The 16,182-nt window shown below is 48.9% G+C and overlaps 1 protein-coding gene across 1 annotated transcript in view; it reads left to right on the forward strand.

Moving 5' to 3' along the window:
* The first annotated feature begins 10,339 nt into the window (after positions 1-10,339).
* The window catches only part of ESPN (espin), a 1,077,204-nt gene continuing 1,071,361 nt past the window's right edge, over positions 10,340-16,182 (forward strand). Inside the window, exon 1 of the mRNA XM_086921582.1 lies at positions 10,340-10,660. Within this exon, the coding sequence (XP_086777708.1) occupies positions 10,367-10,660 (294 nt within the window). The 5' untranslated portion in view covers positions 10,340-10,366. The remainder of the gene's footprint in view (positions 10,661-16,182) is intronic.

Raw genomic sequence — 16,182 nt, forward strand, 5'->3', positions numbered from 1 at the left:
GGACTTTAGCACTAGTGGTGATGAATCAGGGAGTAAAGAAGATGGAGGTGAGTTGCACTACGGGGGTGATAAGGTGGTGACACCGTTGAGGCAGAGGCGCATGGGCTTGATGGGAGTCATAGGTGAGTCAAATGGAGGAGCGGAGTCCAGTGCCCGGACTGATGTTGGCGCGAGCAAAAAAATGGTGTGCTCAAGCAGAAGGCAGCGCTTCAGAGGGCAGGATGGGCAATGGCTGCTTTCCAGTGAGAAGTGGATGAGGAAGGAAGAAGGTTGGAAGAACAAAGGAGGGGGTCTAGAACGTGACTATGATGAGGAAGGGGCGAGTGTAAGCATGGGAGTGAGCTATGTTGGAGGGCAGAGTGAATGACAATAGCAGGAGGAGGGGTGGGTCTGAGTTTGCGTGAATGCAGAAAGAATGGTGGAGGTTGTAGGAGCGGTTCATAGTGAAGTAGGGTAATAGGAAGTAGATGGTGGTGAAGACCGAGGTGGGTGGAGCTGTACAGGATGGGGGGTGGTGCAGACCGTCACCTAGGGGGATAAGATTAATATTGGATCAGCTTGTGCCCAGCTAATTTTTTGGATATGATTTGTATTGTTGTTCCGGGCTCCAGACTATCACCCTCTGAAAAAGGTGTTTAATATTGTAACACCTTTTGCATCACCCACTGTTGTGGGTGATGTCCCCCGGGCACTATGGGGATGGGATGTCATGACAGGACAGTGACTCATGGGGCTTGCGTCAGAGGGTGGCATCGCCTTAGTGGGCGAACAGGTGATGCAAAGGGTTGGTGACAAGGTGGTACTGGAGGCTCCACCCACCACCATCAGAAATGGTCGGCCTGGGGACATGGTCTTGATTTAGATGGGTCTTATTGTTGTCCACGAAAGAAAATATATGGGTAAATTAATACGTGAATATCTTTATGCTGCTTTAACGATGGAAAGAAAATATAATCAACAAGAGCGTTATAGAGTGCAGTGGACCATTCTGGCAGAATCTTGATATCATTAGGACAGCCAGCATAAGATGTGGGGGTCCTAGCCTGGCTTCGTTATTTTGAGCAATTTGAGTTTTTTACAATGTGAAATCGTGGGGTGAAATAAACAACAAGCTTTGGCTGAAGTATGTGACCCCTACAGGCTGATCAATTCCAATCAATGGCAAGTAGTTAACTTATATCTTATCAGCCCTTTCCAAATCGCCCCACTCCGGGAGGGGGGTGGAGCGACTTGGCAGTGTCTTACAGGGGCATGTTGGATCATCCATAAATGGGCCTGCTATCGATACCCATGCAAGTTCTGTCATGACTGTTTGAAGCGCGGTTGGGGAAATCTAGTGCTGCAATGTGCCCGTTGGGCAGTTCAAGCTTCGACAGGATGGGGTAGGGGGTGATGGAAGGAGCATTGTGGCTGTTCAGGTTAGACTGGAGACCATGCTTCCTCAGTTGAAGAGGTACTTGGACAGAATGGCAGATACCATGTTGTGGAATGGGTTTCCCTGGTGGTGTACAATACCATAAATTGGCACCTAGACAGAGAGATGGGCTGATAAACTGGAATCTTGCAAGGAAATGCTGAAGGTGATGAGGGACAAGCACCACAAAGAGGTAGCACAGGGGATGATGCCCAATGTTGCCCCTCCTTGCCTGATCTTATAATATCCCTTCTGAGGGTGGAGTCAAAGAAGGCTCCTGGGGAATTGTACCTTACACACCACCTGCCATTGATCAGGCAGAATGTTCGGTGTCCTACAGTAATCTAGACATAACAATTCACTGGTCAGGTCTTTTAGAGCGGGCGCCGAGATGGGGAAGGCTAAAATAAAGGCAGCATTACAGAAACTGCCAGTACATCCATTTGACTTTCACCTGTTGGGGATTCATTTTCAGAGGGACTACTGCATGGATAAGTGCATGCCAATGGGCTGCCCAGTTGCATGTTCTTTGCTTGAGTAGATCAGCACCTTTGTGGAATGGGTGGTGAGGTCAGTGGTAGGGTCTGAACAGGCCCTTCACTACCTGGGTGAATATTTGATGGTTGGGAAGCCTGGTGCCAAAGGGGAATGCAAGAGTGATGAAAACCATGAAGTGGTGATGGACAGCTTTGGGATTTCGCGGGCAGGAGAGAAGACAGATGGACCATCTGCAGGAATCACCTTGTTGGGCATTGATCTGGATTCTATAGCCATTGTCCCGAGATTGCCTGTGAACAAGTGTTTGTACTGGTTGAGTTACTCTGCTGAAGTACTGGGTAAGTGGACATGTAAGCTGCGGCTCATGCAAAAACTGTTAGGTCATATGAAGTTTGTGTGCCAGGTGAGAGATCCAGGACCGGCTTTCTGCAGGAGACTCTTGTCTGCAGTGCATGGGGCATCAAAACTGCACTACTGGCTGTGCATGATGAAGAGGGTGAGCTATAATATGCAGTTGTGGCTGTGCTTCTTGAAACAAAGGTGTGGCGACAATGTAGACTCAGAATCAATCATTGACTTGAAGTGTGGAAATATACTTTGATGCTTCTGAGGTTGGGGGAGTTGAAATGTAATGGAACAGTCAATGGTGTGGGAGCAGTATCCACAGGCTTGAAGGGACAAATATCACAGCAGTGCTTTCTTGGAATTTTTCATCTTGTTGCTGGCATTCCATTTGTGGGGGCAGCATTGAGGGACAAGAAAGTGATGTTCATTTTGGATAATGCAGATGTGGTAGAAATGGTCAGCAGGATGTCTGCGAAGGATGTGTGGCTGCCGAGTATCCTGAGGAAGCTTGCAGCATTGTGATTGGCTAAGGGGAGGGGAGGGAGGCTGCCTGCTTTGTGTTCCTGCTAAGGCAGGAAAGCAGGAGCAGACACAGCAGTGAAGACGCTGGACCCAGGAAAGGTACGTTTTATTTTTTTATTATTATTATTTAAACCCCCCTCCCTGCGTGACCACCCTTCCCTCATGACCATTCACCCATACCCCCCCGTGCGACCCCGCGCCCGCCAACCCCCCCCCACACATGTGAGCCATTCTGGCCCTGACTGGATGTGAGAGCATGAACTTGGTGGAAAACTCAGTAGGTTTATCAAAGGACATCTTACAAGCTGAGCTGGAAGGAATTTTTGGAATCTGGGCTGAGGCTAAGGTTATCTGAGGAACATGGCAAGTTAGAGACATCAGGACATGCTGCAGTTTTTCATGGGGCAGATTGACAGGAACCTGACTGTGGTGACTGTTAGAAATGGGATTTCTGGTTGGCTATGGTTTGCTCCAAACGCAGGCAGAAACACCACTCTAGTCAGGGTAAGGAAGTTACATGCCAAAGATAACCCCTGCTCATCCCCTTGGTAGCTTGGCACAAGAAGTCAGGCTTATCCCGGAGGCAATGTGTAAAGCGTTTGTGCATGCACACAGCAACAGCATTCCACACACACCACAAAAGGAACTCCACACAAGGTTATATCAAAAATAGTCTTTTTATTCTCATAACACATTAGAATAGTAATCACATAATATACATTGTGCCACGTGGCACTAGGTAATATCTACAAGGGATTATATACACCTGACAGGGCCCACTGGACCACTGTCAGAACCATCACAAAGTGAACTTAGTAAAATTAAGACATATCATAAATGTACAACCAGTAATCACTGGTAACCACTGTACTCAGCATCATCCTGTAACATAAACCATAATGTGCACAGTATCACATTAGGTTCAAAATACATTATATGCCAACCTCACCAGTCTAACAGTTTAGGCCCTAACCTCCTAAGCATCACTCACATTAGGGGTATACTAACAGTAGGAAATAACCTCAACAGCTTAAACACATTAGGCACATAATCTCATCCCCAAATGCATTTAGAGGCATGAATCACAGTAGAGAATCACATTTCCTAATATCACATACATCTCTGGCCCCCCTGGCCATCTCTAGGGCTCAAATGCCCTCTGTTCAGAATGTCAGGGCGCTAAGCTGCCACTCGCAGCTAGAGCAAAAAGTGTGCAATGCACGGGCACCATGGTGCCTCCTGGGTCCCCTCTAGGGAGTCCTCCATGCTCCCTGGCTTAAACATAGCAGCTGCCCACTAATTGCTGGGCAGCCGTGAGGTAAGGAAGGCCTGGCACTCACTTTGACTCTTCTTTCCTCTCTGCGACTCTCAGGACAAATTGCCCCCCATCGATGCAGCAGCCTGCGCTCTCACAGGACAGCTGGGTTCAGCCAACAGCCACCACTGCGTCTCAGGACCCCCCACTGGGGCCCTATGAATAAATGTGCCCCCGTTGCAGCTGCCCGTTGCAGCTTCCCGCTGCGGCTGCGCAGCTGTGACACCATTCATAGTGGGAGCCTGGCACCTCTGTGCTCTCTGGACCCCTTCGTGGCACTGAACACATGGGCTCATCGTTGGAGCGGCCCGCTGCCAGATGGGGCCGCTCAGGGATCCCAAACTCACCCGGTGCCTCGGTCGGCACCAACTATGGAGGAGCCCTACTCACCGGCTCTTCCTCTGGACAGGACTCTTCCCTTCACTTCGCCTGGGTTCTGCTGCTCCCTTCCAGGCAGTGGGGGCAGGCACCGGCAATGTGCCTCGTGCCCCCGGCACTGCAATCTCCACACCGCGGGGCTCTTTTTTTGCCATGGGAGCCCTGTGCTGTCATCAGCGGCCTCGACCGCACCGCCTCCCATCACCCGGGCCCCCTCCTGGGACCCGGTACTTCACTGTGGAGCCCTCTAGTCTCCGTCCGGCACTCTCCCCTCACCGTGTCTCCGGTGGGCTTGACTTCCTTTGGTGAGGCATAAGTCCCGCCCCACGTCTGGCCCCACACTGCCTGACTTCCTGTTTGGCTGATCGGGCCGCGGCGGTGAAACGTGGGGTGGGCTCCCGCTGGGATCAAAGATGCTGGCTGGGAGGGCACCGCCAGAACCAGCAGAATCACGGGGTTGGCACCCGCCATTTAATAACAAGCAAAAAGCGTGGTGGGCACACGCTATCAAATTTTCATAAGCGGGTGGGTACCCGCTCCACGGCATCACTGGGCGGGAGAATCCCCATTTCGGGATTCCCTCCAAAACGGCAGGCAGCTCAGCGCTGCGCAGCCCACGCTTCCCCTTCCTGGCAGGGTAAAATATAATGCTACCAAGGTGCTAGGTGTCCTGAAGGTCCATGGAAAGGGAAAGAATAGATGCAGACACTGTACTGGAAGACGACAGGGCAATGCATGGCCCAATGAGGCAAGCCCTCATGGCAGCGCACCCTGGGCCCCAGCAGCAGCACGCCCCGGCAGGATTCAGGAACAAGAACTCAACAACCTCTCATTGGGTCACAGCCTCTACATTTATATCCCAAAATCTCTTTGTCTGCGCCAGTACAGGGCTTGGATAATCAGCAGAAACTGGTTCAGGGGGGAATTGGAGCCCTCTGTTGACAGGGCTCCTCTTCCCCATTGTTAGGTGGGGCCTCGTCATTTGACACACCACATTGGGGCAGAGCCAGCATTCACTAGGGCAGGAACCATCCTATTCAGAGACCAGGGACTTCTCCTCCCACCTACTCCAAATGCAGAGGTCCCATTCAGCCCAGCGGTGACTCACTCTGCCCCTCCTGGAGCCACACACACCTCCCAGCCCCTGTCACTCAGAAGCCAGACATGCAATTCACATCAGGCCGGCAGACACATAGCACACAGAAATGCCAACTTCTAAAGGTGGCATTTCTCCCATAGTCATAATAAATCTGTGCACACCATTGTGCAGGATTTATTCTCACCATTTCATACATACTAAACTCGACCACTCTGCTCCTCCCACATCATGAATTACCACTGACACACACTGATATGGGAATCCCCAATGCATTCCTATGGGACGGTAGGCCAATCTCACCACACGTGCACAGAGAGCGCATACACTTTACACTGGACGACAGTGCTAAAGTGCTCAGAGGCCTAAAATCAGCAACACCAGGTTACAGAAAATGCTAAATGTTTCGGGGTGAACCTGCCAAAAGGGACAAGTCCAACAGTGACCATGGGGGGAAAGCTGGCAGGCATTGCATTTTAACGGAAAATACATTTGGGTTATGACCTCTGTGGGAAGCAGGCTTTGAGCTGGTCTTTTATAGTCATTTTTTGTTTAACATCAGACCCTTTCACCCACTGCTTAATAAAGTGTAATTTAGCGACAACCGAAATACCATACCTTTACTGTCATGGTGTTAAAGTGTACCATGAAGTTCATAATTTGGCAGCTCTTTTCTCCATTCTCCATCACTTAAATCTGCATTTCAGTGTGTGTGTGTGCGCGTGTGTGTGCTAGAGCGTGCACTGACCAGTGCTTCTCTTAAGGTGTCTCTGAGGAAACATTAAAGTGACTATGTGAATGCTTTAATTAACCTCAGTCATTGGTAATTACTTTGGGGCGTATTGCAGTCCTTTGTCTTTTTGATCATGATGCCACTACAAACAAAGTTCACCCATATGAAAGGCTCCTTTGTCCAGCTATAGTGAGAAGTGTCTGTTCAGCCCAAATGACTAGGCTGTCCCCCTTTGGAAGGAACACAAGTTACCCCTGATATGGAATGACTTTGTTGGGCCTCATCAGAGTGGGCAACTAGAGCCCTGTGGTAGAGTAAGCTAGGGGGGTTCATGTCTGGGCATACCCATGGCACTTAGAAATATACCTGGTGACACATAGCATGTCTCACTGAGAAAAGATGAAAGGGATGGGTGGAATGTTTGAATTAATCCCAGCCTCTAAAAATTGCTCTTAGATACGTTCCAGTATATTGTGTTTTGCTCAATGTACTCAGCGGTAAATCAGTAGTAGATTAAAAGTGGCCACTGTATTAGGGCACCCTCTGTTGATGGGGAGCAACCTTTGGGGAACATCAAGAACAGCTTGACGCAAATAATCAGGAGCAGCCATAGGTAGGTTGTATTAGACCACACTGGGTGGAGGAGGAGAACGTAGGACAGTCAAATTACACAGGACCCCCCCCCCCCATGTATCTAATCATGGCTTTAAGTGGGCTAGGTCCCTCTGGGTCTCAGACCTGATAGCAATTAAAAACAAACATTGAAACAGGTCCCTATTAGGTCCTATATTCATATTCTTAACTTTACAGGAAAAGCAATGATCGATTTCTGAAAAATAATAGTAAAAAAATGTTAGAGTAATCCATGGCAGCAATTTAGTTCCTGTTTATATGTCACATGTTTTACATAATCGTGCATGCCCCAAGAATGTTTGCTATGTCAAGGACACTGTGTTTATGTATTTTTTCTTTGTATAGCATATTACTCTTGTTTGGTGAATGCTTCAAAGTGAGTTGCCTCAACACGTGATAGAGAGCTCTGGAGTTGAGGCTTGAAACAGTGTGAGTTTATGCCTGTCGGTGAGTCAGATAAGTGTTCAGAATACATGGTCATCCAATCCTTGGCCACTTTGCAGAGCGCACTAAGCAATGGTAAAGTTTTCCAGTTGCAATTGTGGTTCTGTGCAAATGTGTATAAAGGAGGTACACAATTGTCAAAATATTGACAAGGCCAACGTAAAAGAAAATATAATGTTTACAGGTGAATGAGTGCGTGGCGTTTTGGGGGTTGGTGAAGGTAAGAAGATGCAAGGAATTTGATTCAGGAGAGAGAGAAAACAGGATGCTGAAGAGCAGCAAGGTGAGGTGTAAAATATGAGGATTTAGGAGATACGGAGATAAAAAGGGCATTCATGTCTAACATAGAGTGAACATAACAGGAGTGATTTGGACTCTCTGAAGACCACTACCCCTTCCACAGGCCTCATTTACGACCTCAGTCTCAACACATGTCAGAATTTAAACACTTACAACAAAATCAGTGTTGTCACTCATTTATCTTAAACAGCTAAAACCATTGGCAATGCTGGTCCTCCCTGGTTTTATGTGTACATCAGTTGTTGTGTCATACATTTGGTTGCAATGATATAAATCTCAGAGAGGACCCAAAATACTGGTTGGGTGGCATAGTATGGAAATCACACACCATGTTGTTGATGTGGTTAAGTGAAGCCCTTAATTATATAGACCAAGCCCCATTTAGGACACCACACACACACTTTTCTCATTCCACTTAAAGCACTGTGGGTGATTGTGAGTTACCTCAGCAAAAGATCTGTAGCAGTGAAAGAAACATGTGGGTGGGGCACTACAGAGCACACCTGCATCAGGAGGTCTCCCCCCTCCCCCTTCCCCATCCTTGTAGATCAGGAGCAGTCTTGTCATCAGAAGATCAAGAGCAACCTCAGGAAGAGACACTAGATTAGCTGAGCAGACCTGAGGCAGATTTATAGCCAGAGCTTTAACCCCTTCCGTGCTCGTGACGGAACCACTCCGTCACGAGCCATGGACGCCCTGTGCTGGTGACGAGTGGTTTTGTCACGGCGCGGCCGCCCCGCCCACGCTGCAGGGATTCCGCGCCTGTGCGGCGGTTTTATTGAGCGGGTGGGGCCGTGACGGAACCACTCCGTCACAAGCGCATCGCGCCCGTGGCTCGAGACGGAGTGGTTCCATCACGAGCATGGAGGTGCCGCGCAGCCCCTCCCCCCCCAGCGCCGTGGTAGAATTATCGCCAAGGGGTTAATTAGAATAACAATACTGGGGGGTCTCTCAAAGGGACGTGGCTTATCTAATTAGGGCGTGGCTTAAAACTACGCTGAAAATCTGTGCCTAGCATAGTGCGCCGCCCAACACGCAATTTACCGCTTCTGTCGTTGCATCCAGACAGCCACGGCCCGTGGAGGGAGTTTCGGTGGGGCGGAGAGGCGGGGTGGTGGAGGGGCAGGGTGGGGGGTGCTAAAAACCGGAGTATGGATAATTGAAGGTAAGTAAACAATTTAATTAATAAAACGAATTTCGTAGCACGCCCCGCCTCTCTGCCCCACCGAAACTCCCTCCACGGGCCGTGGCTGCATCCAGATATATAATACAAGCAAAATTATACCTACAAGAAGTCAGGACTATTGACTTTGCCAATGGTTGTTAGTTGCATAAGATAAATAAGCAACAAGTATGGCTTCGTTGTATGTAATATCGTAAATGTTTCAGCTCCGAAATGATGAGACTATGAAAGAATTACAACAAGTCTCTTTGAAGTTACATCCAAGGCAGTGAAGGGTGGCACTGTTGCAGAGTTAGGATTTTTTTTGTTCTTCCTGAGGGTGAATGGATAGCCCGATAGAGACCCGTCTAAGCACCTGCTTTTTAGAACTGCTGGTGCTGAGAACAGGCACGACCCGCCCCACGTTAAGCCCTGTATATAGAACTACAAGAAGCAGCAGTACCACTTCATTTCAAGCACGCGTTATTAAAATATAAGGACCCCCAGGAAATGTACAGCCGACTAGATTTGAAAAGCACCACAAGAGAAGGCAGGGGCTGGGTTGAGAAAAGGGACAGAAGAAGACCAGTGCCTCTGGAGGCCGCCTCATGAGACTAGCATGAACAAGATCTCCAGTGCTTCTGCAACAGGTGGTCGGATTGCAGCCCGGGGGAGGGGCTAGACCGGCTAAAAGCAATGCCCTCCTGCCGCACGCGCCATACAGGAGTGAAAGGGGCGGGATGAGGGAGGCCAATGACCGCTCTCACTGGCTGCAGGAGGAAGACAACAGAGGGAAGGGACCGCGCATGAAGCACCTGCTATGGTTATCCTAGGGCTGCACTCCAACTGGAGCCGGGGGATAAACACGGGGATACCCACCCTAAAGATAAGTCAACGCCGGCTGAAACAGAAGCAGAGGGGACATTTCGTCGACACCGGCAGCACTTGGGAAACTTGCTCCAGGACACAGCACGAGGAAGGTGGGAGTGACGGGCGACCTTGAGCTGGCTAAACCGCTTATGAACCGCGGCAGGGAGAGACGGACTAGGGGTGCAGAAATATTGCATGCGTAGGCGGGGGTTGCAGAAAGGGACTTTTCCTTCTCTGACACAGAAGACTGGACCAAAAGAAGTGACGGTGGCCGAGCCCTGAACTCAGCAGGGGGGTGCTGTTCCCCACTCGGAGGATTTGCTCACACTTGGACTCGCTGGAAGTTGGTACCCTACCCTCAGTGGAGCTGTCACCACTTGCTGACCTGTCATTTGTAATGCTGACGGATGGCGGGGACTCCCTTGCCAGTTTGCCGCTCCGCGCGCCAGCTGCGTTTTTGATGCTATTGTTTTTGAGCTGTCACCTCGCCTGCAAGCCTCGCTTTATCGATTTCGCGCCTTTGTAGCGCAGTGTGAGGAGACTCATCCATGGCTCGCGCCGCAACAATACCCGCGCTGACGATGGGTCCTGTAACTGTTCCCACTTGTTAAAGAGGTTTCCCCCCCACCCAGTCCTTGAACTGGCCAGGAACAGCTATGGCCCTGGAGCGGACACTCAACGCGGCCCGTCAGGGGGACCTGGAGAGCCTGCGGACCCTGAAGGCAGAGGGGCTGCTGCAGGCAGACCTCCGAGACCCTCTGGGGGCCTCCGCGGCACACCACGCCGCCCGCTCCGGGAAACTGAGCTGCCTTCGGTTCCTGGTGGAAGAAGCGGGGGTGGCGGGCAACAGCCGAGCGCGCAACGGGGCCACCCCGGCGCACGATGCCTCAGCTACCGGCAACCTGTCCTGCTTGCAGTGGCTGCTCACCCAGGGAGGATGCGACTTCGAGGTAAGTCCTACTTAAGCCGCAATTCTTTCTCAGCCGCCAAACTATACATTATGCTCTTCCCTCCTCCCTCTCTTTCCTTTCCTCGTGCGAAAAGCTAATTTCTTCAAGCTACCCCTCCCTGCCTATCATCTAATTTTAGTTCATCCATCTTTCAGGCCTTTAAGTGGGATGAAAAAACTGTGGGTGGGGGTGTCTATCAACGGGGCATGGCCGATATGATTAAGGGCGTGGCTTAAAACACTTTTGCTAAATATGTGCTCAGTACAATGTTTCGCCGGACTGGTGTTTTGCTGCTTCTGTTATTGCTTCCCCATATATAATACACGTAACATTACACCTACAACAAGCCAGGACTATTGGTTTTGTCAAAGGTTGTTAGTTTGAAAAGATACATATACTACATGCATACATAATGCATACATACACCTATGGCTTTCGTTGTAAATAATATTGAAAATGATTTAGTTCCTGCGCGAGAGGTTGTGGAGTAATGGCCAGAGTTATTAACTTTGGAGCTGAGGGGATCAGGTTTGAGTCTCAGCATCCTGTGTTTCTCGACAAATCGTTTAATCGCCTGTACCTAACAAATAACACATGAAGATGACAGTGTTAGTGCTCATGTAAAGCACTTCGAGCTTTGCAATATAGAAATGCAAAAACATAGAAATGACATCAAAATCAGTGAACTTCTGCAGAGTTAAGATTTTTTTCCCATTCTGAGAGTGAGGACGATAATGGAGAGACCGATAGGGACCCGTCTGGGCACCTGCTAGACCCTGCCCACTTAAAGCCCTGCATCTTTAAATTGCCCTTTCCACCTTTCTTCAAGTTCCTTAACGACCAAAACAAACTCACTGAATTCCACCTTCCTTCCGCTTTCCAGCCATCTCTCAGTCTTCCAATCCGACCACCTTTGTGTGCAGTTTTATGAGCGAGCCACTCCAGGGGAACAGCACTGTAAGGCTCCGGGGACCATCCCCGGAGCCGTGGACTTTTTACAGGTCTGTTCCCCTGGAGTGGCTCGCTCATAAAACTGTGAGCATAGGGCACAGCCGATTTCATAAAAAGCTATTGAGACTTGTAACGTCACAACGACCAGTAGCTGAACAATGAAATGTTAGTGCGGGAGAACGTGCATTCCCATGAAAAGTTGCTACCAGGAAGCGGCAGCCTTACGTGACACACGCAGCGCTCCTGTCCCGCGAAGCAGCGTGGAGCTGTTCACGCTGCTTCGACAGGCTTGGAAACTCAAGCCTCGCAGGTAGGCCTTCGGTATCGGCTTCACTCTATAATTAATGAAAGAGCCTGAGAGGCCATTTACAATGGTCAGGTTTGTGCAGTAACACAGAGGTCCTTGTGCATTAATGCCTGGCTCGGCGACACCTTGTGCTGACATTTTGTGAGTTTTTCTAACAGGCATGGTGACAAAGTGTCAAATTAACGCCTAATTTAGTTCAGCTGGACAATTTCTAGTGCGTTAAAGTTATTGCAATTACTCAAAGGCAGACCACGTTTACTGTTTTTAAAGGAGAAGTGAGGAGGCCCGAGCCTGCTGCAATTTACGAAAGAGCTGAAGACACACCTCTTTAAAGAGCTCTACACCATGGCGCAGTATCTGTCCACCTCAGCTCTAAGCACTCAGCCTACCCCTCCAATTACTTGCTGGCTGTACTTTTGACCATTCACCATGTTCCCTTGCCTTTCAGCTAGGTTTGCACTATAAAAATAAGAGAGAGTGACACTTTTCCCACAATTCGGCAGGTACAGTGAGCATCTAGTACAGCGGTTCCCAAACTTTTTTGACCCGTGGCTCCCTTGACCAAGTTGGCGGTTGGCCGTGGCTCCCCACCATTTTTTTGCCAGTGGGTCAGGCAGCGCACTGTGCTAGGCACGGATTTTTGGCTTGAGTGTTTTAGGCCACGCCCTTTGTTACAACGGCCGCGCCCCTTTGAGAGCCCCCCCCCCCCCCCCCCGGGTTTTTTCTTCCCACTTGGGGCCTTGCATTTGCATGGATGTAGGAGTTGCTGACATTCCCGGTACAATGGTCACGTACCCGCAGGACATGGTATCCCTCGTGCCCCCACCGGAGATGTCCACGCTCTGTGTGATCCAGTTCCCGTGCCCCTTGCTGCTGGCAGTGCCAGGGGTTCTCTGTGCCATCCTCGCCAGGGCTTTGCACGACAATGGTGAATATGAATGTGCCCCTATAGCGATTGGCGAAGGGAAGCACTTGCCCGCCTGGAAGGGTCTGGGGTGCTGCACTGCCCCCAGGACCGCGATCCGGTGCGCCAGGCTGCCCTAGTCCGACAGCAGGTGGGGCAGGGTCGCAAAGTCCCGGCTATCCATGCTTCATGGGGGGAGGTCCCGCGAGGGGCTCCGGGTACACAGCAACCCAGCACCGCGGCAGGGCGCTGGGGGAATTATCATAGTGCAAGAGCAGTAGACCACTTACCTATCGACATAAAATGCAAAAATGCAATCGGAATTTTACACAATGTGCTTTACAGCAGGGACATGGACCTTCTATTCTACTTTGAGTCAAATATGTGATTGAACAAACCACAGAACTCTCCCAGAACTGCATTGACCAACAGAGTTATGTTACCACTATTTTAATCCCCTCAAAATTGCAGGGCACACAAAGATCTCTTCAGCAGGTGTCTTACCCTGTACGATTTTTTTAAAACGCAGCCTCTTTGTCACCAATTAAGTAAGCTAGAAAAAAAATTCTGCCATGTGTCCTTCTGGGCAATTTCTTTACAGCAGATTTAAAAAAAAGTATAAGTTGGCAGCATACATGCTAATAGACCCGATTCAGACTGGAGACCCGGTCGGAATGGCTTTATTTTGATTGCCTCCCGCCATGGAATTCAATGGGAGAAATACATTCTTCCGATTATTTTCTTTTAACTTCCCACTTTCCTCTTAAATATTTGCAGGTATGGTTGGCAGCTACACTTTGCTTTCAAAGCTCTGCCCATTCGTGACTCCAAGCCCCCTTCCTCTGCCACACTTTGACCCCCAATCTATGGATTCCCAGAGGTAAAATTGTTTTTCAATTCCAGTACTGTTCAGGCCGATTCCCTGACTTGTTGTGCGCTCGGCCTTCGATAGCTGCAGAACCTGGCCTGGGCGTCAGACATACTAGGGAAACCCGAGGAGGGGAGAAATGTCCAGGCTCCGATGGAGACCTCGAGGATGTGCGGGGGGTCACACGGCGCTGCCGAGGCCTCTACCAGGCGGCCGGGCGGCGAAGGCGGGGTCAGTGCGGCGTCGGAGAGCCGGCCGGAGTCTGGTCATTCACACACATTTTACATGGAGGGAAGACACATCCTGCGCGGCGCCGCGGCGCCCCTGGCTTCTCATCACGGCGCACCGGGGCGCCGCAGCGCACACTTTGGGAACCACAGATCTAGTAGATGCTGTCTTCAGGCACTCTCCTAAGAATGTGAATCTGTTCAGAAGCACACTTTAAGAAGAACTAAAATCCATATAAATGATCTATAGAAATATTATTTGTAATTATGCTATTCTCACATTATTATGTTTACATTATACCTACTAGTCTCTGTATACACCATAACTTTGCAAAGCCCCCTGCAACCAACCTCAACAGCCAGGCGCAGAGTTCCCTGTTAAAAACCAGCTGTTAGGCCCTGGCCTTACTAACAAAAACCTTCGCAACAAATATTGAAGACGCAAATATAGACTTTACATACTTTGTATGAAATATAAAAATATAGACTGTAAAAATATTCAACACAATATCGTCATTAAATATTTCTATATATTGAGTTGTAAGTATTAAACATATTTATTTTTAAAATGTATAATAACTTTTTCCTATTTTACATTAAAAAATACAAATATCAAAAGTATATACAATTTTATAACTTACAAACACAAAATAAAAATATACACTTCAAAATAAAAGCAAAAAAATAGCATTTAAATAAATATCGTCAGTTAAACATACTTATAATATTTATAATCACACACACACAATATTAAAAAATGTATAAAATAACAGTCTTATAATAAAAAATACAAATAATACTACTCTGAGATGTTAATAGTAAAAATAATTTCAATTAAACTAGCTTTTAAAATTAAATCACCCAAATGCAAGTTAAAACATTTGTAGAAAAATGCTATAGAAATTGACTTGGAGAGGGTCAAATTCACTACTGCCACTTCAGCCTGAGAAATAGTAGGGAAAGTGTTGGACTTTGAAACTGTCAGATTTCCTATTCCTCCTCCAGCACAAGCAACAGTAGGGAAAGTGTGGCTTTTTAGAGGGTTCATATTTACTCTTTCTTTTCCAACATAAGCAACAGTAGCCAAAGTTCAAGAGTTTGGAGGGATCAGATTTACTAGCCCCACTCCAACTTAAGCAACAGCAGAGAAATGTTGGACTTTGAGAGAACAGATTAAGGGGCCTATTACGACTTATTGGCGGAGCTGTGGCGCAGTGGTGCAAAACTCTGTGCCACCTCTCCACCAAAGGTCGCGCCAGGTTACAACTTTTTAGTAATCTGGCAGGCGGGTGACGTGGGGGTGCCTCTCTTAAATGCGGCGGTGCGATTAAAAAACGCACAGCAATGGGTCCCCACTACAAGGTTCCTGCACGTCCATACCGTGTAGGAACCTATGTGCGTACACACAGGGGGGGCACATGTTATTCCCCCGTGTGCATGCACATGTGGTTGAGGCACAGAGGGCCTTGTAGGGCCCCCATTGTTTCCTCTCTGCAAGGGATTTCATGGCGGTGTAACCGCCATGAAAACCTTCGCAGAGAGTAAACTCGTAATATGATTGGTGGGACCGCAGAAGTCCCACCAAGCATGTTGTGGCCTTTGACTGCTGCTCTTATGCCAGGGAATGCTGGTTCCCTGGCAGAGCCAGCGGTCTGACTGCCTGAGTCATAATCGGGCAGTCGGACTGCAGCTGCGGCGGTGGCTGGATCTGTCATAGCTGCGCCACCACGAGTCTGGTGGTCCTTGGATCACCAGACTCGTAATAGGGCCCTTAGTATTTCCACTTTCACCTGAACAACAATGTGCAAAGTGCTGTACTTTGAAGGGGTCAGATTTACTATTCTCACTCCAATGTAAGCAATAGTAGGGAACGTGATGGACTTTGAAGGAGTCCGATTTACTATTCCCACTCCAACCTGAGGAACAGTAGGGAAAGTGCCGGACTTTGGGGCAGTCAAATTTACTATTCCCATTCCAACCTAAGTAAAACAGTAGGAAAAGTATTGGACTTTATTAGGGGTCAGATTTACTATTCCCATTGTATCATATGAATGCAGAGTTACCGCTAAACTCTGTGGAATTGTTTTGTGCAATAGGTGAGCGCAATCAAGCCCGGGTCCTTTGCAGAGTGGTTGAGAAAGGGGCCGCCGACCATGTCTCAGCAAGCCGGCTGTGGAGGACCTACTTGTGGCAACAATAGGGACTCTTGCCCCCCAACGACCCTCAGCAGCTTAGGGGACATCAATCCCCAACCACTAGTGTATT

The sequence above is a fragment of the Lissotriton vulgaris genome, chromosome 5, assembly GCF_964263255.1.
Source record: "Lissotriton vulgaris chromosome 5, aLisVul1.2, whole genome shotgun sequence".
In the NCBI taxonomy this organism is placed as follows: Eukaryota; Metazoa; Chordata; class Amphibia; order Caudata; family Salamandridae; genus Lissotriton; species Lissotriton vulgaris.